Raw genomic sequence first — 25,067 nt, forward strand, 5'->3', positions numbered from 1 at the left:
GTGTGCTTTTTATCTGCATTCTTTCCAATTGCTGAAATGAAAGATGATTTATTTTAAAGGGTCCACAGCTTATTGAGAGGTTCAGAGTATTGGTAAAAAAAAGATCCTGGATCTAATTAAAATTCTTAACATTCCTCTCATAGCTCAGGTTATGCTCAAGGTCTTGGTGGACTTAAAGTCCTGAGTCTCAATAAACTTATATAATCCTGTTTTACACAACACAGCTGGGCATGTGCACCTCATACGTACATTGTCCTGTGCCAGGATCACATTTAATGTGCAGTTTGCTCTCAAAGAACCGGCAGCGCTCACACTGCAGAAACGTCTCTGTTCCGACACGCTGTGGTAAATCACCGAGAGGTAAACAGGTTTTTACTAATTATTGAATCCTTTGTGTGACAACCTCTTGGGCTTGATTTGACTGTTTTTTAGGATTGCTCAACCTCTGGGGCAAAGGTGACTCAGAGAGAAAAGGGTTCTGGCTGAAGGCAGGAAGAACCAATCCGATGAAGAAGTCCGGTTTTCGGAGGTCGTAACCACAGACTGTATGTAAGAGGAGGACGTAGTCATCGTGATGTCACTCACTGGTTTGAGGACTGATGTTTTGAAGCCTCGAGTTCAGCGATTTGGTCGTCGCCATGTTGTTGTTTTTGGAACCAGTGAACAGGAAGTGACCATATCTGGACTGAGGAGGAGTGACGTAGAGACACCACGTACGTCTCTGGTGTCGACCCGTCAATCAGCGCGTAGCCCCGCCCTAAAGCATCCCCTGCTTTATGGTCTGTGTGACTCTAAATGGAGCATAATGTACTAAATGAACATCATGCTGTATTGAAGAAGACTTGAAACTAGAGATTGAGACATAAACTCATGTTTACAATGTTTACTGAGGGAATAAATCAAGAGAGAAGTAGAGTCATTTTCTATAGACTTCTATACAACCAGAGGAGTCGCCCCCTGGTGGACACTAGAGAGAATGCAGCTTTAACACGTGGAGCTTTGACTTCACTGGTTGTGAAAAAACAACATGGCGACGGCGAAATTGCTGAACTTGAGGCTTCAAAACATCAGTCCACGAACCAATGAGAGACGTCGCGATGACTACGTCCACTTCTACAGTCTGTTGTTGTGGATGTCACTATAATGGCCCTGGTGTGAGCTGCCATGCTGCAAGTATGACGGGTCCTATGAGTGACTGTCTGTCTGTAGCCACAGAAACGCATTTACTTTCAATGAACCAACCAGGTGTGGGTTGGTTGAGTGACTGCGTGTGAAACATAACGCTGTGTTTCACTCGTTGCTCTCCTTCCTGTGCCGGGCCGGTCAGCGGTTACGTGATCGGTCACCTGCAGCATTACGGCGGCTTGTATTCGTCATTGTTTGACGCTGTTGATCGCTGTCGATTTCCTTCGTACACCAATGAGAAAGTATTTTCAACGTTTTTGGACGTGTGCTATCCAGCACAAGAGTTTGTTTGCTGCCTACAAATATAACCACTAACCTCAGCCACTGGATCTGTGAATCATTGACTGCCAGCGCGTCCGCAGGTTCGTCGGCACTACTCTGCCTCTCGGTGACTAGTTTTCAGTTGCCGATAGTCACCTACAGTTGCAGGAAGATGCTTTAAACGTCGGTCTAACTTACGGACACAGATTCAACTTAAATATTACACAAGATAGGTGTGTGTAAGGTGCAAAGCTCAGATATGGGTGCGTTTGTTCATGTGGTGTCAAACAGCAGTGAACGTCGTCCCTGGTCTGAGTTCAGCTCGCTGCACAGGACATCTGTCAGCATTCCTCACCCCATCACCACCACATCCTTCCCCTCACGTCCCACACGGACGGGAGGCTATTTCTGAGGAGACTCGGGCCTCCAGGATGGCTGCAGTGCGACTGATTACGGTCTGGAGGAAGATGGTAAAGAAAGGACGTGGACGCTCACAGCGATGGGGCTGCCATGGTGAGAGCTCTCGTGTTGAGTTAGCGCTGACTGCTTGTGGCCCTCGTGGTTTCCTTTATGCTGCTGCTTGGCAGCGTTTGTTGTTTTTATTTACCCTCTTGAATTCTATCTTGTTGTGGAGTCGTGTTTCCTGTTTGAATGAGTCAGGCTGCTGTTGAGGATAAGCTGTCACACAGATGACAGGCTGTGGATAGCAGCACACATCTCAACAGATGCTGGACTGTCAGTGGAATGGTGGACCGTTGCTTTCTTTCTTCGGCTCAGATGAATGTAATGTCAGTTGAGTGAATATTCTCTCTTGTTCTTCTGAACTGCTGTTCTCTGGAGCTGCTGAGTCTAAAAACACCTTTTTATGGAATCAAACTTCTTCAGCCAACTAAAAATAAATATGCAAGATTCTGCTCAGCAGCGAGGTCTGATCCCAACACACATTCTCCAGTTTGCAAATTGCCACCTGATTAAATTACATTTTAAACTCAAGCTATAAACGCATCAGTCAGTGATTCAGTTTCTCTACAAAATGCACTTCCATATCAGGACCAGCGCAGGAAGCCAGCCAGGCGTCATGAACGCATGAACACTGCACTCTGGAGAAAGTGAAAAGCTTTTGATCGGCGCTGTGTTGGCTCTGGTTGTCTGGTGCTGAGGATAAAGGCCATGTCAGACGTAATGGTCTGTAAATGTACACATACCTCTGTGGTGAGTCATCCCCCCCCCCCCCCCCCCCCACAGGTCCAGTGCAGAACTGACTATCGGCTGCAGAGCTCAGTGTCTGTGTGTCAATGTTTTCTCTCCACGCTGAGGGCAGCAGCGACCTGGACGCTGTGGTTCTGTCGGTTTGATATGGTTCTGGTTCTGGTTCTGCCGGGTAATAGACCGGCTCCACAGAGGCTCTGCTTCCCGTTGACAGACGTGCTATTTCAGGTGTCGGCCCTCAAACAAACACTCCACCGGTTGTTGTTTCACATCAAGTATTCTTCCGTCCTCTGAGCCGGGTCTGTAGAAACGGACCGTCCTGCTGTTTGGTCAACTTCAGTAAATGTTTCTTCTGTTACCGCAGAAAATAAATGGAGAATGTCAACAAGAGTGCTGCTTGCTCAGTGCATTTCTCCCACATGTCCTCCGTAGCTTGTTGTCGTACTGAACCTGCTTTTGATTTATCGACAGCCATGAAGACAGGATCCATCACTGCTGGTGGTGGTTTATTATATTCGTTCATATATTTGAAAATATTTACGACTTAAACGATGTGTTGAAGTGTGAAGAAGTTGTCTTTGATGAATGATTTCCTTCCTTGAAGATGCTTAAACACGGACAACAATGACCTCTTGTCTCTTTAGTCCTCACGAGGAGCTTCTGATCTGAAGCAGTGAACGTGACTCCACGAGCTCCCGTCAGCAGAATAGAAACCACATTAGGCTTTAAAAGCAACGGTAAATATTCGGCGCTTTGCTTATCACAGCTTTTAAAGTAGCACCACGGTCGGGTTGTACGAGGTCACCTAATCTCTTTCACAACACCGAGGTGGGAGCCTCTCGGGCTAAGACGTCTTTTGGAACCTTCTTATAAACGGAGTTCTTCTGTGGCCACTCTGGTGAATACACATATTTAGCACAATGTGCATTTAAACCATTCTGCTGCTACTGTCCCATCACAGTAACATCCACATCCAGTGGACGACGTTCAGTAAGACTGTTTGGTTTCATCTCGCGTTCTCTGATGAAAGAGCGTTTCGTGTTCTAAAGACGCCCTGGATCCCGCTAACCAGCTAGCTTTGCCGTGTGTGTGTGTGTGTGTGTGTGTGTGTGTGTGTGTGTGTGTGTGTGTGTGTGTGTGTGTGTGTGTGTGTGTGTGTGTGTGTGTGTGTGTGTGTGTGTGTGTGTGTGTGTGTGTGTGTGTGTGTGTGTGTGTGTGTGTGTGTGTGTGTGTGTGTGTGTGTGTGTGTGTGTGTGTGTGTGTGTGTGTGTGTGTGTGTGTGTGTGTGTGTGTGTGTGTTAAAGTCTCAGTTTCCCCTGTGCTGTGTTTGTGCTCCAGGTGGAGGAGGGCAGCCAGGCAGCAGCTGTGAGTCTCCAGGTGGGAGACGAGCTCGTCAACATCAACGAGATTCCCCTGAGCGGCTTCAGACAGGAGGTGATCTGCCTGGTGAAGGGCTCCTACAAGACCCTCAGCCTGGTGGTGAAACGGTAGGTAGCCAACCCCCCCCCTTTCAGAGTGTCTTGTGGACTTCCTCAGCTCGCGGTAGCCGGACGGTCCTGTTCTGCCGGGTTGCACCGAGCTGCAGTGAAAGCGAGGTCACAGAGTGTGACACAGTTTCTCCTCCAGTCGAAAGACGGAAGAGAGGGAGCAGGTGACATCATAGGCCGTGCAGGTGTGGGAAGTTACCATGCAAATCTGCCGCTGACTCAGCCGGCCTCGCACCCTGCCAAGGCAGTCTCAGTGAACCCTCACTACAGGACTACGTTCAGTCTCTGTGTCTCAGTGAACCCTCACTACAGGACTACGTTCAGTCTGTGTGTCTCAGTGAACCCTCACTACAGGACTACGTTCAGTCTGTGTGTCTCAGTGAACCCTCACTACAGGACTACGTTCAGTCTCTGTGTCTCAGTGAACCCTCACTACAGGACTACGTTCAGTCTCTGTGTCTCAGTGAACCCTCACTACAGGACTACGTTCAGTCTGTGTGTCTCAGTGAACCCTCACTACAGGACTATGTTCAGTCTCTGTGTCTCAGTGAACCCTCACTACAGGACTACGTTCAGTCTCTGTCTCAGTGAACCCTCACTACAGGACTACGTTCAGTCTCTGTGTCTCAGTGAACCCTCACTACAGGACTACGTTCAGTCTGTGTGTCTCAGTGAACCCTCACTACAGGACTACGTTCAGTCTGTGTGTCTCAGTGAACCCTCACTACAGGACTACGTTCAGTCTCTGTGTCTCAGTGAACCCTCACTACAGGACTACGTTCAGTCTCTGTGTCTCAGTGAACCCTCACTACAGGACTACGTTCAGTCTCTGTGTCTCAGTGAACCCTCACTACAGGACTACGTTCAGTCTCTGTGTCTCAGTGAACCCTCACTACAGGACTACGTTCAGTCTCTGTGTCTCAGTGAACCCTCACTACAGGACTACGTTCAGTCTCTGTGTCTCAGTGAACCCTCACTACAGGACTACGTTCAGTCTCTGTGTCTCAGTGAACCCTCACTACAGGACTACGTTCAGTCTCTGTGTCTCAGTGAACCCTCACTACAGGACTACGTTCAGTCTGTGTGTCTCAGTGAACCCTCACTACAGGACTACGTTCAGTCTGTGTGTCTCAGTGAACCCTCACTACAGGACTACGTTCAGTCTGTGTGTCTCAGTGAACCCTCACTACAGGACTACGTTCAGTCTCTCTGTGTCTCAGTGAACCCTCACTACAGGACTACGTTCAGTCTGTGTGTCTCAGTGAACCCTCACTACAGGACTACGTTCAGTCTCTGTGTCTCAGTGAACCCTCACTACAGGACTACGTTCAGTCTCTGTGTCTCAGTGAACCCTCACTACAGGACTACGTTCAGTCTCTGTGTCTCAGTGAACCCTCACTACAGGACTACGTTCAGTCTGTGTGTCTCAGTGAACCCTCACTACAGGACTACGTTCAGTCTGTGTGTCTCAGTGAACCCTCACTACAGGACTACGTTCAGTCTCTCTGTGTCTCAGTGAACCCTCACTACAGGACTACGTTCAGTCTGTGTGTCTCAGTGAACCCTCACTACAGGACTACGTTCAGTCTCTCTGTGTCTCAGTGAACCCTCACTACAGGACTACGTTCAGTCTGTGTGTCTCAGTGAACCCTCACTACAGGACTACGTTCAGTCTCTGTGTCTCAGTGAACCCTCACTACAGGACTACGTTCAGTCTCTGTGTGACTTATTGACTGCGAGGTACTGTTAGGCATTCATATCTTGTGTGAGCGATGAATCATTTGTCAGCTCTGGTCCTGGAGGCCTTCTCACACATGACCCTGTTGTGATGGAACACTGCTCCCATTGTCCCTCTGTGTCCGTCCGCTTTGCTTTCTGTTTTTGTATCATATCATAACGTAATCCCTGAACAAGGAAGTCCATTCACCATTCATCTCTCCACCAGGCCGTGGCTGCGAGTCTCACTTCTTGTCTTTTATTCCCCGTCGAGCTGTTCATTATGGGATGTAGAAACAGAGCCGTGTTACTGTCTCTAACAATAACACGAACATGTGCTTACTGTGAGCGATGGAGGCTTTTTATCGACTACCTTTTCTGCCAAAAAGTTTCTTTCTCATAAATTTGTGACTTTAACTTCAGAGTGTTTTCCTGCAAATTTATGAGTTTATGATCTCAGAGATTCTGCAACGTTTTTTTTGTGAAGTCAGAATGTAACTCGGCTCCGTTATATTATATTATTTGTACCGACAACATCCCTGCTACGCCGTCGTACAGTCCTCATTAAGCAGACAAGCATGAAACCCTCAATACAATTCATGGATGTCTTCTTCCCAAGTCATGAATATTTAATGTTAAGACTTAAAAAACAAGTTTTCACGGTCTAATAATCACAATTTACCGTCTTATTGTCCCAATGGAGCGGCAGTTAGAGCGTCTTTGACTCAGAGTGACATGTTTCCTGTTGAAATGGAATATATGTGAGTTTAGTTATGAGAGCTGAAGCGGTTCAGTGAAAACATTCTTTGAAGACGTTTTTGCAAACAAATATGAACCTCCTGCTACGACACCTATTGTCCTCTTATTGATATCAGTGAACTTCCTCTTACAGCCTCTGACTTGAACAACAACACCGTTTTGATTCCGTATGAACAGAACTACCTTTTGAGCCGGGTGTACCTAATAAACTGGCAGCTGAGTGAAGTCTCTCCTCTAACTGCAAGGACCAAGAAGCAGCAGTGTTCTGAGACATGTCCCTGCATGGTGTCTCATCGCTGCTGTTAATCAGCTTCCACGTGACTCGCAGCAGCGACGTGTGTTCTTTACTCTTCAAACAGAGAATGTGACGTAAGTCCATCTCCAGGAGAGCAGAGGCCTCGCTGAAGGATCTGGGTGTTGTCACTTCGGAATGCTGGTAATTGTAAATGGGGAAACACATTTCCTTACATGGACGAGTCTCATTGTTGTTATTGCATTTTACAAAGACTTTTACTCCCGCGGGACTCTTTCCTTCTCTCGGCTCGTCTGCGCTGAAGAGTTCCGTTTGTTCTCACTGTCACTTCACACCGACCACAATAACAAAGTCAAGTGTGGAACAAAGCAAAGTGGCTCATTCCACAATGAAGCGCGTCAGTTAGTTCTCTCCGGCTGTAGAAAGCTGGTTGTTCTACAGTGCAGCATTCTGTTTGGTTCCAGTTTAATCCCAGTGGCGGCCGTGCATTTTATACCTGGGCCTTCAGTGCTGTCCTACTACAGGTGCATCACCTCCTAATAACCTCATGATGAAGCATCAATCCAGCAAACCTGCAGCGGATCCACGCATTCCACCGCACAAGAGCACGAGCCATCAAATATCATTCATAAAAACCACACGATAGACAAATGAACAGTCGTAACGTTACTATGTACAAAAACAGCGGACCGGGATCAGGTTTGCAGTGGGACCGGGATCAGGTTTGCAGTGGAACGGGATCAGGTTTGCAGTGGGACCGGGATCAGGTTTGCAGTGGGACCGGGATCAGGTTTGCAGCGGACCGGGATCAGGTTTGCAGTGGGACCGGGATCAGGTTTGCAGCGGACCGGGATCAGGTTTGCAGCGGACCGGGATCAGGTTTGCAGCGGAACGGGATCAGGTTTGCAGTAGGACCGGGATCAGGTTTGCAGCGGACCGGGATCAGGTTTGCAGTGGAACGGGATCAGGTTTGCAGTGGAACGGGATCAGGTTTGCAGTGGGACCGGGATCAGGTTTGCAGCGGACCGGGATCAGGTTTGCAGCGGACCGGGATCAGGTTTGCAGCGGAACGGGATCAGGTTTGCAGTAGGACCGGGATCAGGTTTGCAGTGGGACCGGGATCAGGTTTGCAGTGGGACCGGGATCAGGTTTGCAGTGGGACCGGGATCAGGTTTGCAGTGGGACCGGGATCAGGTTTGCAGTGGGACCGGGATCAGGTTTGCAGTGGGACCGGGATCAGGTTTGCAGTGGGACCGGGATCAGGTTTGCAGTGGGACCGGGATCAGGTTTGCAGTGGGACCGGGATCAGGTTTGCAGCGGAACGGGATCAGGTTTGCAGCGGAACGGGATCAGGTTTGCAGCTCTGCCGGCGCAGACCTCACGCCAGGCCGCGGTTGTGGATCAGTTTCCCTGCGAACGTGTTGGTTGAGTTGTAGATCCACTTGAGTCTCTCCAAAGGTTTTCAAATGCTACGGCGTCCTCAGGTTAGCGTAGCTCCAAACACCAACAGCTCACTTCCAATGAAACGCATTCAGCCATAACATGTGCAACGCTTCTCCACGCTGTCTGCAAGAAAGACCGTTCATACGAATCCTCTTCCTGCTGAGTCAGGCTGCCAGCTGCAGCGTTGACTGACCATTTCTTACGATGTCCTTCTTTCTTGAGAAAGGCGTTGTCAGTAACTCCGCCACTAAATCCGTTTCTCCTCCTTATTCAGCCATTGAGTGTGAAAAAAACAAAGCTTGGTAAAAAAATAATAAAGATGTTATAATTTCTTCCATATCTTTCAATTTGAACTTACTCCTCCAACTCTGCTGGCAAGTTAAGTTTCGTTTCACGATGTGATCGCCCACTGACCAATCGCAGCACACCTGCACCTCACTGCAGCGCTGCTCCTGAACACTGAGCTGCGTGTTAATGCTGACGTACTTGTAGGCCAGCTCGCAGCTCTGACACGTCAAAGAATACGCCCAACATGTCAAACTAAAGATCTGATTGGGTGAACACTGTGACAATCAACAACATCGTCCCCATTCACTTAAACTGCAAAGGGATTCACTTGAGAGTCTGCAGGCCTCGGCTCTGTTCTGCCTGGAGACACAGAGGTGAGATCTGATTGGATAAAAGCTCTACTTAAAACAAGCTGCACTGGAAGCAGAGCAACTGAGGAACACAGTAGCTGTGCAATGAGAAAATAAGATAATGGGAAAAATATTTTTATAAATTATAACACATGTAGTGTATTTAAGAAAAAATATAAAATGATAAAAATAATTTTTTTTAATTTTAAAAAAATATAAATAGCTTTGTGATTCTGTTTAGGCCAGCAGAGAAGGCCTTGCAGGCCCTGACGGCCCGCCACTGTTTAATCCGTGCCCGAGCATGCAGGCCAGAGCCGTGAAACACCTTTTCTGTTTTCTATCTCTGGGATCTGGTCGGGCAGCCGGACGAGGATGAGGAAGCTGTCCGAACCTGCCCCGGTCTGCAGGTGTGGTCTCTTTACAAACAGGGAGAGTCACTGTTCCTCTGCATGCAGTGACTCATGCCAGGCTGCTGGAGCGGTGATGTCGTGTAGCAGAGCGTCTCGTAGAGGACAGATGGGTGTGGCTATCTGTGGGAAACAGACACACAACCCCCGCGTGTCGACAGAGGGAATGTCCACACTCAACTTTCACCATCTGATTGAAAACATCTGCACATCAAAAACAAAACGTTTAAATTGTACTTTTTCTGGCAAAATGAGTTAAAAGCGTGCCAACACTCACTGCTGCTTCCAGTCTAACTCTGTAATGATCCCACTTTGTTTCTTCATGCGTTCTGTTGTCGTGCTTTAATAACCGTTGAATCAAAAAGTTGTAATTTGGTTAAATGTGGAGGATTTGAGGTTGAATTCTTTTTACTATTCTGTCACTAAACTGCACATGGACAGAGCCTGTGTTGAGCTAAAGTTTGGATATCTTGGATACTTGGATCTTGGAAAGCCGAAGCCAAACTCTTTTTCCATGAGGCGTTCACATTATTTTGTCTACCTCTCTAGTTTCGGACCCCCTGCTGTGGTCTGCCCTCCTCTCTGGTTCCCTTGAGGCCTTGGCAGTACGTTGGGCTGTGACATCAGAGTGAATCATTAAACTTTACCAACGTGAAGCTTGAAGTTTGTTCGTGGCGTTTGGGTTCCCCCTCCTGGTTACGGAGGAACCACAGGCACTGAACACGCTTCGATGTTTATCATTGGAGGAGGACCGCTTCTCTCTCCTCAATACTTCACTGATGAAAACACGATTCACACGTCTGAGGATTTAACAAAGAAGAACTGTTTTTATTAACTTTAGAAATCTACATGCGAGTAAATATTTATCATTCATATCAAATAGTTTATTATATTTCCATTCAACGATTCAAAGTTTCTGGTGATTCTGCACCAATAAAAACATGAATATTATATTTCTGATCTAACAGAGACTCCCAGACATGCTGCACACTGGCCCTTTAAATGTGAAGCTCTTTGACTTTACTAATGTGCTCAAAAAATGTGTGAGGGGCGGGGTGGTTCTCCATTTACTGCTCTTTGTTTTTCTTAATAAGTCCGTGTAGCATGTCTGGAATGCTGTGCGCTGAATTCTTGTCGTAAGCAGATTTCTTAAAATTGTTTAAGTCTCATCTGAGGAAATCCTAGTTTAGAGATTTACTGGTTTTAATCTTATTTGCACCCCCTCCGTTTTCTTTTTGGTTTGCTCCGTTCATGAGGTGAGACACTGAAGTAGATATCAGCAGTTAGACAAGAAGACAGTATTTCATATTTTCTATATATCTATATTAAATAGAGTCTAATGAAAGAAAAAATACACAAATAAATACACACGCATGTTATTTATCATGATGTGAATCTGGGGAAGAATCCTTGTTGGACGTCGGTGTTTCCATCATTGGGGAAACAGCGATACTTTATCTATTGGACAACATGATAAAATACTTTTGTCTTCACGAACCAGCACTGAGGAATGTTGATGGAGGAGATCCTGAGGGAGCAACAGTCAGAGCATGCATGACAGACATGAACATGTAATCCTTTCTCACACCACATGTTATGTGCATGTTTGATCCGCTACGATATAATAAACGACACTTTTATCGAGTGACGGTTGGTTGATCATTGCAGTTCACAGTTTGTCATGATGAGGGACTTCAGCTAATCTTGTCTTTAACACCTGTTATAACAGGTGAAGGGAGGCTAAACTACTGAGTCAGGGTTCTACTGTAGTAGAACAGACAGGAGAACCAGCACGGGAGCAAAGTGATGTTCTGCTGTGGACGCATGTTAGACTCCTCACAGAATGTCTCTCAGTTTAAGGTTCAAATTCCCCCAAAACGACCTGCATTGTGTCAATGGACTTTGTCATAGAGATGTTGTCCAGACCCTCGGACTGAAGGTGTCCAGGTGTTTCTGACTCCGGGTCAGTGCAGACAGCCGGAATGCCACCGAGCTCAGGAATGTGCTGGTCATTACACGCCGCTCACGCTTCACCTCTCTCACCCGAAATACATGACTGGGTTGATTGTAGGTCTGCTTGAGTCTGCTTGAAGGGGTTCTTTGTCAGGAATCCAGCGCTCACCTGTTGGGTGGAACAACCTCAGCATTTCTCTGCTTCGTACTGTCCCAAAATCTCACACTTTGCTGAAATCAAAACCAGATATCGTTAACGATCCATTTGCTAAAAACAAGAAGCGTTCGCTGTCGCAATGAGAGCCCAGATTGGACCGCATGCTTGGTCGCGTCCCTCACAATAGATCTCTGAGTTTTATTGCCTCCGTACTCTCTGACCTGTCACCAGACCGCTCGCTGCTCTGCCACATCACGTTAAGAATGTTTACCACTCAAGTACCAGAGTTCTCCTCCATCTCTGTCATTTAGGATGGTCGTTATCTGAACTATAATCTGTACAGCTGTGAGCGTCTGCTGTAACATCTGGACAGAAGAACAGACGTAGTAGTTCAGTTTACTCACGACCTGCAAATCAGAGCATTTTATTGCTTGTTGGATCATTTGATTCAAACTGCACAGCACTTGGTGCTCTTTGTTTGGGGAATTATTTCATATACAGAACCAGATGCTCACTAATAGTTAGGTTATATCGTTATGTGATAGAAATCAAAATGTCTTTTTTTATAATGGAAGTCAATGGAGAATCACAACGGCAACTTCCCTCAACTTTATCAACACAAAGTACAATTTAAAAAAGCATGTTTGAAAGGAAGAGAGATTATTCTCTCGTATAGAAGAGTTTATTTCTTGACTTTCAGAATTATCTCACCGTCATAGACCGTATGAAAGAAGTGACATCACTCATTAGTTTGGACGTTTTGAAGCCTTGAGTTCAGCAACTTGACCGTCGCCATCTTGTTTTTTTGCAACCAGTGAACAGGAAGTGACTATATTAGGACTGAGGAGGAGTGACGTAGAGACGCCGTACACGTCTCTGGTAGAGACCTGTCAATCAGCGTGTAGCCCCGCCCTAAAGCATCCCCTGCTTTATGGTCTGTGTGACTCTAAATGGACCATAATGTACTAAATGAACATCATGCTGTATTGAAGAAGACTTGAAACTAGAGATTGAGACAAACTCATGTTTACAATGTTTACGGAGGGAATAAATCAATGAATGAACACATGAATTGTCATTAATTAAAATACTAATATTATAAATTCATCTAAATTAAAATGTCAGAATGCATATCAACACATATCAAGCAACAAGAAAACATGACCGCCTCCTCGAACAAATGCACAGGCATGTAAGAAATGAGCAATAACACGACACATTAAACAGTCAACTGTAAACTGTAAACATTAGCTTTAACCATTATACACATCCATGCAGATTGTCTTCATTATAACGGAAGTATTTCATATTAAAATATGTTGCAGGATGCACCGTTACATCGCTGTTGCGTAGCGGTTGTTGCTTTAGAAGTTGCTGACGTCGTGCTCGGCCAGTTGCTCCTTGCCTAAAAAGGAAATTTAGGAAAAAACACTCGCACCCCCCCAGAGAGCAACCTGTTGCCATAGCGATGGTAGAAATGCACCGCACAAGAGGGGAGACGACAAGACAAGAGTCCGGCATTTCATCCCCCCCAATTAGCATATTAGCCCCTTCAGAGCCAATGAGACGAGGGGACTGGCTGTGACAATACCCCCCCCCCCCCCCCCCCCACCTCCTTCTTAGGGTAAGACCCCCGTAATCCTGAAGGAAATCTCCCCTCAGTTCAAACTAAATCTGCCCAGAGAACTTCAGTTCTTCCAGTCATGTCCGATGTGTGCTGAGTCTGATGTAGACCGGCGGAGGTGGATCAGTGTGGACCAGGACCTCCTGCAAGTCTCTTTATTTTGGCTCGTCTGTGGAATGTGGTTCCTGAGCGGCACACACGGCGACAACAACCGGCCTCACTCCCAACCTGAGCTCCAGGGCGATCTAAACACATCTTTTCTTTGTGTCCATTTTTAACTCCTTCATCCAGATGTTTGGTGAGTCAAACATGAACGTTATACGATGTTTACAGTCACTTTCTTTCATGTGTTGAAACTCGGTTTGAAGTCGTTGCTGCTGATTGTTTTAACATCTCGTTCTCTGTCGGTGAATATCTGAGGGGACACATCGGGGCCCTTCTTGGTGTTTTGACCCTAATACTCTGTTTTTGTTGTTGTCTTATCATTCATGATGAGGTCACACATCATTTAGGTTAAGCCACGATCAGACTTAGCATTTCAAAAATCAAAATGCAAATTAAACTTTGAGGGACAGACTTAAAGGTAAAACCAAAACTCATCCGTGAATACTCTCCTAAAGTATTACTAATGTACGAGTTACTTAGTTTAACAGGCTGTCTGTGCGCGCATGTTAGCGGGTTATTGTTGTACGTGGACCGGTTGGTACCGGATACATCTGAAGTGAAATGGGGCTCTAAACTGACGCCCCCCCCGCCCCCATTCCAGCCTGCTGCTTCCCTCTCGGGCATATCTGTTGTGGCCCAGCTGTAGCCCTGACGATGGGCCTAATAAAACCAGCCTCATTTGCATACCAATAGCAGGCACCATGTGCGACGAGCTCCTCGTGCCCCACAAACACGGGACGGGGAAGACTGGCCGGGCTCCATGTTGGCTTTTTCTCTTTGTCCTCTAAAATAGGCCTGGATGTGTTTTAATCCACCATTAAGTGATTGAGTTTAACCAAACCTCCATTTATTAGAGTGGGTGTAGGGTGCAGATAGAACCGCTTGTGTTCCACGTCGTACTTTCAGGTTTCCATCTGAAGGAAGCGGCTCTTTGGACGTCTTGACATCAAATCATTGAGGGCCTTTAGGCTGAGGGGTCACGACCTCATGACCTCACGGCTTTGTGGGCTCGTGACCAATGAGAACGTCGGCAGCAAAGCTTTGTCTAAACTTCTAGACCAGTACGACGGCAAAGTTCCTCCTCAGTAAAAACGAACCGAAGGTCCAGAGAACCGACTGAGACTTATCATCAGAGTCTGAGAACGAAGACGATTAGTTACATTACAGACATTTAGAGACTCTACAGGTGAATATTCACCACTTCATCACTCACACGAAGAAGACTCTACAGGTGAATAGAGTCACAACATGAACTCATAGATATCACCATGAAACTTCACCACTTCATCACTCACATTAAGAGCAGTATTTATTGTGTTACACGTTTTATGAAATGATATGTTTAAATCTGTAAATGAGGCATTATGTAATGGTAAACAGACAAGTAGTAAAATAAATGTTTTATTTCCTCTCGTCTGACAGAAGACGAGTTGTGGAGGAAAAATCTCTAAATTATCTGTAGATTGTTTCATGCATTAGGTGCAGAAAATGTAAATTTCTTTCTACCAATTCAGATCTGATTTAAGGAACAAAACACAAAAAGTCTTCACGAAAGTATTTACAGTGTACTTGTGCATATTTAACCCTCCCCTTTGTTGGTATAAACGTCACAGAAGGTGAACTAAGGGACCACCGGAGCCCTCTTGTCTTGTTCCTGTTGAATGATATCGGGGCGTCTGGGAGGCAGACGGCAGCTTAGATGGAGGGCTGAACGGGGTCGATCTCACACTGAGAACTGTGACGCCATGCGCTAGTGTGACCAGCAGGCGGCGCTATAACACCACGCATCAGTCAACATGAACACTGATGCTGATTACTGTCCTGTGAATAACAACACTGAGATAATTCAGAGGAATCCGAGGACATTTCGAGAACCTTTGGCCTTTTTTTGGACGCAGACTTCCCTAACAAAGCGTTTTCTGCAGTGCTGCTTTGATTCATCTTTCATTTGAAGGGTTTGTCCCGTTGAGAGCTCAGTAAGCAGGCAGACCTGCACACAAACAGCAGCAACACACAGTGTCAACAGCATAAAAGCAGCGTAGCATTAAAATAATCCGATGAAACATTTTGCATTTTCACCACAGTCTTTCAGGTTTACTGTGTTTGGGAGCTTAAGAGGAGGAGACACTAAATATAACATCAGCTTAAACAAGTACATTTTGTATTGCACGTTTACTGAAATGTTATGTTTAAATATGCAAATGAGGCATCTAATGGTAACTTTTGGTGAATTTAGGAGAAAGTAGTAAAATAAATGTTTTATTTCCTTTAGGCGTAAAGAAGACGTGTTCTGGAGGAAAAATAGACCAAAAACTCTCAATAGTCTGTAGATCGTTCATCAGTAGGTGAAGATAACGTGAATCTCTCTCGATTCAGATCTGATTTGGGGAAAAACAAAACGTAAAAAGTCCTTCAAACAGAGATTGTAACGTCCATAATGTGGTGTTCACAAACCAGCGGTTTAAATGTCAGATGGTCTTTGTCCTGTCAGTTGTCTCTGAGCTGTGTGTGTGTGTGTGTGTGTGTGTGTTCCTCCCCCTGCTGCCCAGGAATATGAAAATGGTGGATATAGTAGCTCAGAAAATGCCCTCTGAGAATGACGTGCATGTGGCAAGAAGCTTTCTCACGAAGATTTTGCGAAGTTCCATGAGGTACGGTTCTGTGGCTTCATCGTAACCAGTCGTACCCCCCCCCCCCCCCCCCATTCCTCTGGTCATAATCTCATCCTCATTCCTCTCATGGCGACTCTCCCTCTCCTGTGCTGCTCTCTGGATGCTCCTGTGGTTCATTGTCATTAGATGGAAGATGTTCATCTCATTTGTGCAGCATGCAGCACACACCTGTCTGTCCGTGACGTGTACGAACATGCTTTTGTGTCCATGTGCTGACTGAAGTAATTGAACTGGGGTGCATGTCTGTGCTGACTGTCTGTTCATGTTTTCTTGACATGCAATTGTTCAGGGCTCTAATCCTGATCTCTCTGCAGGAGGAATGAACCCATAAGCAGGCCTCACTCCTGGCACGCCACCAAGTTCAACGAGAGCCAATCGGAGGCCGCCAAAACGCAGTCTCCGCCCACGCAAGTCCGGCAGGCCAGATATGATGCAAGGTAACTCGGGGGATCTTGAAGTTTGCCTCTTTGAGTCTCTGAGTTTAGATTAAAAGTATATGATTCAACTAAAGGGGTTTCACTACAGACACTTTATAGCTTCTGTTGAACTCTTGTGTCTGCTGAAAAGTCTTTTTCAACATAAATCCACAAAACTCGGCTTTTAAAAATAAAATAAATCTAAAGGTTTTGGCCATTTTCCCAGTAACACTGAATAAAGATTCTATCTTTATTTATTTTTTTTACATGTTTTCATCCTGGAAATATCCTTCAAACACATATCCTAGACCCTTCTGTCTGCTTCGCTTTCCAAACATTTCCACAAAACATCTAAAAACCTTTCAGAAGGAGGTCCCTAAAAATGTTTACCAAATGGGGGGGGGGGGGGGGGTGCTGTGATCTATTGTGTAGCAATTTAAGGATCCTTGATGAACAGCAATGTGTAGGTAAATGTCTATTTTTGCAGTATGTTGCAGGTTTTGTTGTGTTGTATTTTCACACTCTCCTTCGCTTTAACTGCAGCTCGTCTTCCACTGATCTGTCCTCTGGCTGGGAGCAAACAGACCTGCGCAGAGTGTCCGACCAGTTCAGCTCTCTCGGCAGCATGGACAGTCTAGAACATGTCTCGCACCCGTACCCCGCCGGTCAGCTGTTGCCCGCCAAGTCCAACAACAGCATGGAGCATCTCGGAGGAGGCAAACGAGACTCGGCCTACAGCTCCTTCTCCACCAGCTCCGGCACTCCGGACTACACCCTCTCGAAGAGCAACACCGCCTCCACGGAGAACATGCTCCATAAGGTCGGTCAGTGGGACGCGGGGGCAAAGCACAACAATGCCAGAAACAGCCAGAGCGTGAGTGAGGGAGTCAAACAGGACGATAGGGTGGCATACTTCCAGATGCCGGGAGTTAACTCGGGCTGCGCCGGCCCACAGACGGGCGACTCGGCCGGCTCGCGCCATTCCACTTCAAGCAGAATCAGCTTAGGACCCGTTTGGCACGTCCCCGAAACGAAAAAGAAGACGACTTCTCCGTCTCCTCCGCCTCCGCCTCCACCCGCACGCAGTGACAGTTTTGCTGCGACGAAGGTGCACGAAAGGGGGCTCGTCGTAGCTCATCCCGCAGGACCGGACTCGCACAAGACCTCCACTGAAAACCGCCGCGGCCAGAACCCGACCCTGAAAAATGACAGCGACGTTTCACACGCTCCGTCTGATAAATCGAACCAGTTTGACTCAAACGAGCAGCAATCCCTGTCCAGCAGTGACGTTCGGCAAGGCCAGCCCGACCATCAAAGGCACCATAGTGACAAAAGCACTTTCTGTCCTCAGCCCCGAACTATGTCCGTGCCAAAGCCACAGAACGTAGGGGGCTACTACTGCAGCATGCAGGAGCTGCCGACCAACGGTTCCTCACAACACTTTGGTCAGAACCACAGAAGGAACTTGAGCAACTCCATGTCCACCACAGCCGCCGACCAAAACACCGACAGCAGCCGACATAGCCGGTACTACTGCGTCACAACGGTTCAGGCCGCGCAGCACAACCAGACGTCTGGAAAATCGGAGGACAGGAAGAGCATCACCGGCTCAGACCCGGCACATGAGCGCAACTCTCTCAGCCCACAGACGGTCGCCAAAGTGACGTATCATCTGCCCCAACAGCAGCAACACTCCTCCCTCGGTAAAGACAGCAACGGGTACAGCAAGCACCAAGTTACGACTGTGATAGAAACCTCTGTACCCAAATCCAGCCCTGACGACAGGGGAAGCCAGAGAGGACACAACGCAGAGGCCCAGTTCACGAGCCACGCTTCTAGCAGGCAGCCCGACCAGCGGAGGTCTCTGCCGCCGCCGCAACATCACCAAGACGTCAGACATCACAGCCAAGCGAGCAACAAGATCTGCCCCCAGGCGACGCCCATGCTTCACTTCCTGGCCATGGACGACGCCGCCGCCGCAGGCCAAAACGAGACGACAAGAGGCCCGAACTCCGAGGAGTCCCTCGACAGCAAGATGGCGAGACGCAGTGACCGATTTGCCACCACGTTAAGGAACGAGATCCAGATGAGAAGAGCCAAGCTGCAGACAAGTATCAGTGCAGCTGCCCTTCCTGGTACCGACGGAGGGACTGAGGACCGTCGGGATGTCTGGAAGTCCACTGAAAGCACCACCCCGACCTCTGCAGATGGCTCCTTCACCGGCTCCTACAAGGATAATCTGAAGGAAGCACAAGCAAGGGTGCTGAAGGCCACGTCTTTCAGGAGGAAAGACCTGGAGCCCGTGCTGCTAGAGCACCCAGCGGCCGAGGCCTTGCCCAACTACCCGTCCTCAGCGCTCGCCCCTCTGCCGACCGTCTCAGAGTCTGTAATGAGTAAGTCGGGGCACGCCGTCGGTCAGGTGACTCGCATCGGTGGCCGTAAGCGTTTTCCCGCGGAGAAGAAGGTGCGGTCTTTCTCTGAACCGGGCAAAATCCACGATGTCTGGGTGAAGGAAGATCTCCCTCGCCATGAGAGCTCCTCACTAGACCAACAGAGGCTCCGTAAAGAAAGCGTGAAACCAGCTTTCCCCAATCACTTCCCCCCTCGCAGCGGTACGGAGAACCCCGCAGAGACCAGGACCCGAGGTCTCGCTTCCGCCGGTGAAACGGAGGACACGATGAAAGGCATCAGGAGCAGAGAGTACACTGAAGAGGTCCAGGAAGGTCCTCGCTCTGCACACAAGCAGGTCGTCCTCGACCAGCAACGACTGGGCACCTTCGCTGAGTATGAGGCCAGGTGGAATGTACAGAAACCGCCTCCGGAAACAAGAGCCTCCGGACGGTACCGGTCAGCTGACAACATCCTGGATCCAGGACCGGAGGAGAGAACCAAAACCACCTGTTTCCACGAGAGATCCCGATCGTCTCCTTCAGCGGACATCTATGGAAAGGTGAGCGTTTACGCTTCAAAATGACTCTTTATTGGAGTAATCACAATGAAAGGTCTCGTGGTTTGACAGAAGTGGGTATTTAACTGAAGGGAGAGTTTAATTAAAGATATGAAGAAAATGCTATTGAGTTGCATTGTGGGAAATGCAGTATCCAGTGTTTTTGAGGGCTTAGCTGGAGACAAAGGCCTGGATATCTTGGCCCCTGATGCTTCAATTTTGACTGTTTTATTTCTTATTCCCAAATACAAAACTAAATTGCTTGAATATCCCCATAATAAAGGGACAGTTCACCCCAAAATCAAAGAAATACATTTGTATCCTCTTACCTTTAATGTTATTTATCAATCTACATTGTTTGAGTGCGAGTTGGTGGAGAAATCGTCTGTAGAGAACCGAATTACACCCACCAACCGCATCACAGTGCAGAAGGAAGCGTGCATCTTCCGTGAGGGCGCGATGATGCAACCATTGATGTTGTCTTCCTCGGCTGAGCTGTAGCATTAGCTAGCTCAATGATGCTACGTGAGCTAGCAGTGTCGAGTAGAGACGCACGCTTCCACAAAGTCTGAGTGTTGACGCTCTAAAGCAGGGGTCTCAAACTCCCGGCCCGCGGGCCAAATCCGGCCCGCGACGTCATTTTATGTGGCCCGCGAATCCGCCAGCAAATTATTTTTTTTTAATTATTATTATTTTTTTTATAAAGTTAGACTTGATAATAAAAATATCCCCATAGTCGAAATTATGAGATAGAAAGTCATAACTATGATAGAAAGTCATAATTCTGAGATAGAAAGTCAAAATGATGAGATACTTAAACACACAGTCATAGAAGCAGCTCTTTGGCTGGTTACTCGACACTCTACATGAAATGTATTGTGAGTACATTGAAGACTACTTTAAACGTGGCTTTAAAAACACATGAAATACTTCATGATTGTGCAAACGCACCCTTGAAAGGATTTTAAGCTTTGAACAAAGTTATTGTAATAACTTGTGTTTGATATTTGTCTTTGTTATTTTCTTTAATACTTTGATCTTTGATAGAGTAATGTGGGTTTCTTAACCCTAAATTAAAAGGATTTCAGTTGTAACAGAAATGTGCTTAAATATATTTTTACATTTATATAACTGCATGTACAATATTTTTACACTTGAATAAACAATAATCAAATGCAGAGACAGTTATTTACCAATATGTTATGAGTCGTTACATTTACAACCGGCCCTTTGAGGCCGACGTGATGCTGATGTGGCCCAGAGTGAAAATGAGTTTGAGACCCCTGCTGTAGAGGGACTTGAACAAACTCTTTTATTGGAGTCAACAAAATGAGAGGCCTCGTGGCTCCAACTTGGTTTTAGTCACTCAAACGCCGCAACTGTTTGAAGCCTTCGAGGCGGCTTTTAGACAAACATGTGCTCACTCAGGGTGGAAGGAAAGAGCCAAGTCAAATATTAACCCATGTTTGTTCATAAAGACACACCCTCGGCTTAAGGGACAGAGAGGGGGCATCGACGCGCCGTTGTTTTCTTTCACTCTTGAAAAACACCAGGAAGCTACAACATGAGCTGATTGTAATAAGTACAAATACACTGGAATCTAGATTTTGGCTCTTTTGGATAACTGGAAGGACTCTGTGTTTGTTCCACTTTCCTTCACAGGAGAGTCCAGTTCCTGCAAGAAACTCTGAGGAGACAGAGTATTCCCAGACGGAGAGTGAACCTGCTGGACCGCTGGTCGCTGCCACAGGGTGAGTGGGTCTCGTGTGATGTACCTGCTGGTGCACCAGTGTCGTTGGTGGTGGGACCAGTATACAGGCCCGGATCGCCTCAGAGAGCTCGTAGAGGAACAGTGAAGTCTTCACAATCTGTCGAGGCATTCCAGTGGCTCTGCCTTGGAGCAGCTGTGGCAACATGAGCCGTCTCTCTCTTGGCTGTGCTTTGTGTCGTTTGCGGGAGGTTTGCCGGCGTAGGCGAAACATCTGACTCATGACAGTGAGGAAGTGTTCTCTTCATCACAATGTGACAGGGACCCGAGCTCAGGGGCCCCAAGGCGTGAAATTATCCTCAATAACATCCAAGTTACTTTGCAGAGTTGGGTTTTGGCTCCATGCATGGTCAATGTTGGTCTGTTGTCACTTTGGTCATAAACATTCAAAACGTAAATGTGACACAAAGCGTCAACAGACCAACATTGACCATCCATGGAGCCAAAACCCAAAGATGATGAAAGAAATAGAAGATAAAAGTGGACGTGAACACTTAGAAACAAGAGTGTTAGGAAGTGCTCTCACTCGATGGAGCTCCCACGCGTTTAAACACCGACAGACGGAATTAATCCAACGTGGAACATCTTTATGTTTTTATATATCTTTAATATTTGAAATGAAACGATCCCGTCGTCGTATTTCTTTGTTGCCTCCTGGCGTCTCGCGCTACACGCTAAGTATTTAAAGACCCAAATTAAAACATACGATCAAAGTTAACATGCACGGCTGGTAAAATGAACAAAATGACAAGATACATGGATTGCTGTCGGTATCGAGGAATTCTGTAAACTCTGTTGCAACTGAATTTATACTGTTGATTTGATGATAAACGCTTTGAGTCTGTAAACGTCTGGTTTCGGTACCTTGAAAGTGCTTTAAAAAGTACTTTATTATTCATTTTAACTGTATGAAAATACCTGCAAAACTAATGACGTTCCCATCAAGCCTCAGCTATACAGCTAATGTTAGCATGCTAGCATGCTAAACTAAGATGGTGAACATGGTAAACATCATATCTGCATCGTGAGCGTGTTAGCATGCTAACATACAGTATTACCAGCTCAACAAATACAGGCTAACCTATCATCACACATTAAGCTGTGAGTTGGAGGTAAACGATGAGATGAAGCGGTGTGTGTTTGGATTAAAGCGCCTCAGTAGCCGTTTGCTTTCAGGGCGGGGCAGAAGTGTTCACAGGTAACGCTGATGTTTCATGTGTGAACGCCTGTCAGGTGATGAAACAGTGAGATATTAACGTGTGACGACTTGCTTTATTTAAAAATGCATGATTTAGTATTTTTCCCACCATCCTGCTTATTGAGAGGACGACAGCTGAGACCAGTGAAGCGTAGTTTAAAAGGAGCATTAAAGTTTAGCTAACACGGAGAGAGAGCAACTTATAGTTATGTTACATCATTTGTGAGACTTGAACTTAAAGTTTGAGAGTTTGTTTTGAACAGAACGTCTGCGTTACACATCGGAGGAGTGGGTTTGACAGAAGTGGGTATTTACCTGACAGTGAGGGTGCGGTTGAGTTGCATTGTGGGATATGTGGTATCCAGTGATTTTGAGTGCTTGATGCACAGTTGGAGATAAAAGACAGGATATCTTGACCCCTGGTGCTTCAATTCTCACCGTTGTTTCTATATATTCTTCTAATTCTCAAGTACAAAACTAAATTGCTTGAGCTACCATCAACTTTTGTTATTGTGGTGTGTCCATATTCCCCAACAGTCACCCTAAAGTACCGACATCACAGTAACATAACTCCAGTAACATAACTCCAGTAACATAACTCCAGTAACATAACTCTAGTAACATAACTCCAGTAATATAACTCTAGTAATATAACTCCAGTAACATAACTCCAGTAACATAACTCTAGTAATATAACTCCAGTAACATAACTCCAGTAACATAACTCCAGTAACATAACTCCAGTAACATAACTCTAGTAATATAACTCCAGTAACATAACTCCAGTAACATAACTCCAGTAACATAACTCCAGTAACATAACTCCAGTAACATAACTCCAGTAACATAACTCCAGTAACATAACTCTAGTAATATAACTCCAGTAACATAACTCCAGTAATATAACTCCAGTAACATAACTCCAGTAACATAACTCCAGTAACATAACTCCAGTAACATAACTCTTGTAACATAACTCTAGTAGTACCTGCAGTAGTACCTGCAGTAGTACCTGCAGTAGTACCTGCAGTAGTACCTGCAGTAGTATCTGCAGTAGTATCTGTGGCATCATGTTTCTGAGCAGTGTGAAGGCGGGTTTAAGCTGCAACCCCAGTTGTTGATTGGTTGACTTGTCACAGCTTGTCAGAATCACGTTGTGAGCTTTGAGTTCTGTCGTCTGCGTCGAGTATCTGTGATGCACAGCGAACACACTTCTGTCTTTGATGAAAGCTGCGTGATGTGTGCGTCAGCGCTCTGAGTGCTGCTGATTGAATTTCTAATCGCAGCGTGGAACTGTAGCCATGCATGTGGCGTTCTTTCACCATAAAGTGTGGCTCATATTTAATGACACGCTGGTTCAGATGTTGGTGTACGATCCCTTCGGCTCCTTTGTCTCGCTACCAGGCCTCCAGTGATTCCTGTGAGCCTCCACGTCTCGCTTCACTTCCAGCTGAGACTGAACGTTAAAGGGAAAAAGTGATCCGGTTTTGCTTCTTTGCACCGTCAGGATTATTTATTCCTCTACGCCGACTTGTGGGAAATGAAATGTTCCTCTTCAGGCTGCCAGCGGAGCAGGGAGGAGGCTTTCTGCAGGAGAGACGTGTGTCTCGTCATGTTGGCATAATCACAGAGCTGTGAAGAGGCCAGCGAGGCCTCTGAGTGTTGCTTGAGCTGCAGATGATAGCCCACGCTGTGTGATTAAGAGCTTTACATTGTGCTCCTCCAGGTTCGCTGACAGAGAGCCTGACACGCATTATTCAGCGCCGCCTCCTCCAGGAGGAACCAACCCGGACTCCAGACTCAGAGCCGGTCCCGCGAGCCACGGACCCACGTCGGCCTCCCACAGTCTCTCAGAGGTGGTCCTCCCTCCACCCGAGTGCCCGGAGGTCGACTACGACTCCCACGAGTCCCTCGCCGGTTCCCAGAGCGAACTCCTCACCCGCTGCTCTCCTCACCCCGACCCCGACTCCGCCCACTCTGCAAAGGGAGCCTCAGAGCAGGGCAAAGGACTTGTGGACAAAGGACAAGGGGCAGCGTCCAGTCCTCGGCCGGCCTCGACTCCCCCCCTCAGACCCCTGGGGCTGGTCTCCATGATGGAGGAGCAGCGCTCTCCATCTCCTCAGTTTTCTCCTCAGAGACTCAGTGACGAGCCTCCGGTGTCTCTGCAGGTAGAAGACTCAAACGGGTAAAGAAAGAGTTCTTCTCCTCATCGCTGCAGCTGTTGGTCAGAACACAGCGACTGTAACTCCTCGAGTACTCGAAGTATTTTATGCAGCCAGCTTGTGTACTTTATAGTGTACTGACTGAAGGACACAGGCAGAAGTATAACGCTTATATATGCTGATTCTGCATTCTGATCAAATTGAGCTACCGTCAAGAAAAGTGAAAAATAACTTGTAACCTCCAAAAATAGCTTTACAATAATAATACATTTTATAAAAGGTACTCAAAGACACTTTATGGTAAAAACAATAGAAACATTTACATTATGAACAAAATAGATGACGTAACATTAAAGAACAGCCCGAAAACACAACTTCACGATAAAACCGTTCTGAAGTGAGTTACACATTCTGACATCTCTGTTCTACACAACAATATGAAGACATGTTTAGTTTTTTGCTTTTTTGTTCGCTAAACTTACAAACATGTCTCATAAATCACATTTCACTCGTGTGCTGGTCCTCTGTCGTCTCGCTACGAGCACAAAGGAGCTCGTTGAGTCATTTAAAGGACGAGCTGGGGTCGTCTGGAGTCGACCTCTGACTCGGGTCATTAGTGGTGGGAGGAGCCGTCCTCTACTGGGCGA

At 46.7% G+C, this 25,067-nt stretch overlaps 1 protein-coding gene across 2 annotated transcripts in view; it reads left to right on the plus strand.

The window, feature by feature from the left end:
* Window positions 1–25,067, plus strand: part of shroom2a (shroom family member 2a) — a 35,615-nt gene that overhangs the window by 6,993 nt on the left and 3,555 nt on the right. Inside the window, exons 3-7 of one of the 2 annotated variants that reach the window (XM_079266768.1) lie at window positions 3,994–4,142; window positions 16,244–16,366; window positions 16,889–19,295; window positions 20,955–21,043; window positions 23,985–24,443. In XM_079266768.1, coding sequence (XP_079122894.1) covers window positions 3,994–4,142; window positions 16,244–16,366; window positions 16,889–19,295; window positions 20,955–21,043; window positions 23,985–24,443 — 3,227 coding nt within the window. Of the gene's footprint in view, window positions 1–3,993; window positions 4,143–15,488; window positions 15,909–16,243; window positions 16,367–16,888; window positions 19,296–20,954; window positions 21,044–23,984; window positions 24,444–25,067 lie in introns of those variants that run through there. The other variant, XM_079266769.1, reaches the window with a different exon arrangement.

The sequence above is a fragment of the Melanostigma gelatinosum genome, assembly GCF_949748355.1.
Source record: "Melanostigma gelatinosum genome assembly, chromosome: 4".
Lineage (NCBI taxonomy): Eukaryota > Metazoa > Chordata > Actinopteri > Perciformes > Zoarcidae > Melanostigma > Melanostigma gelatinosum.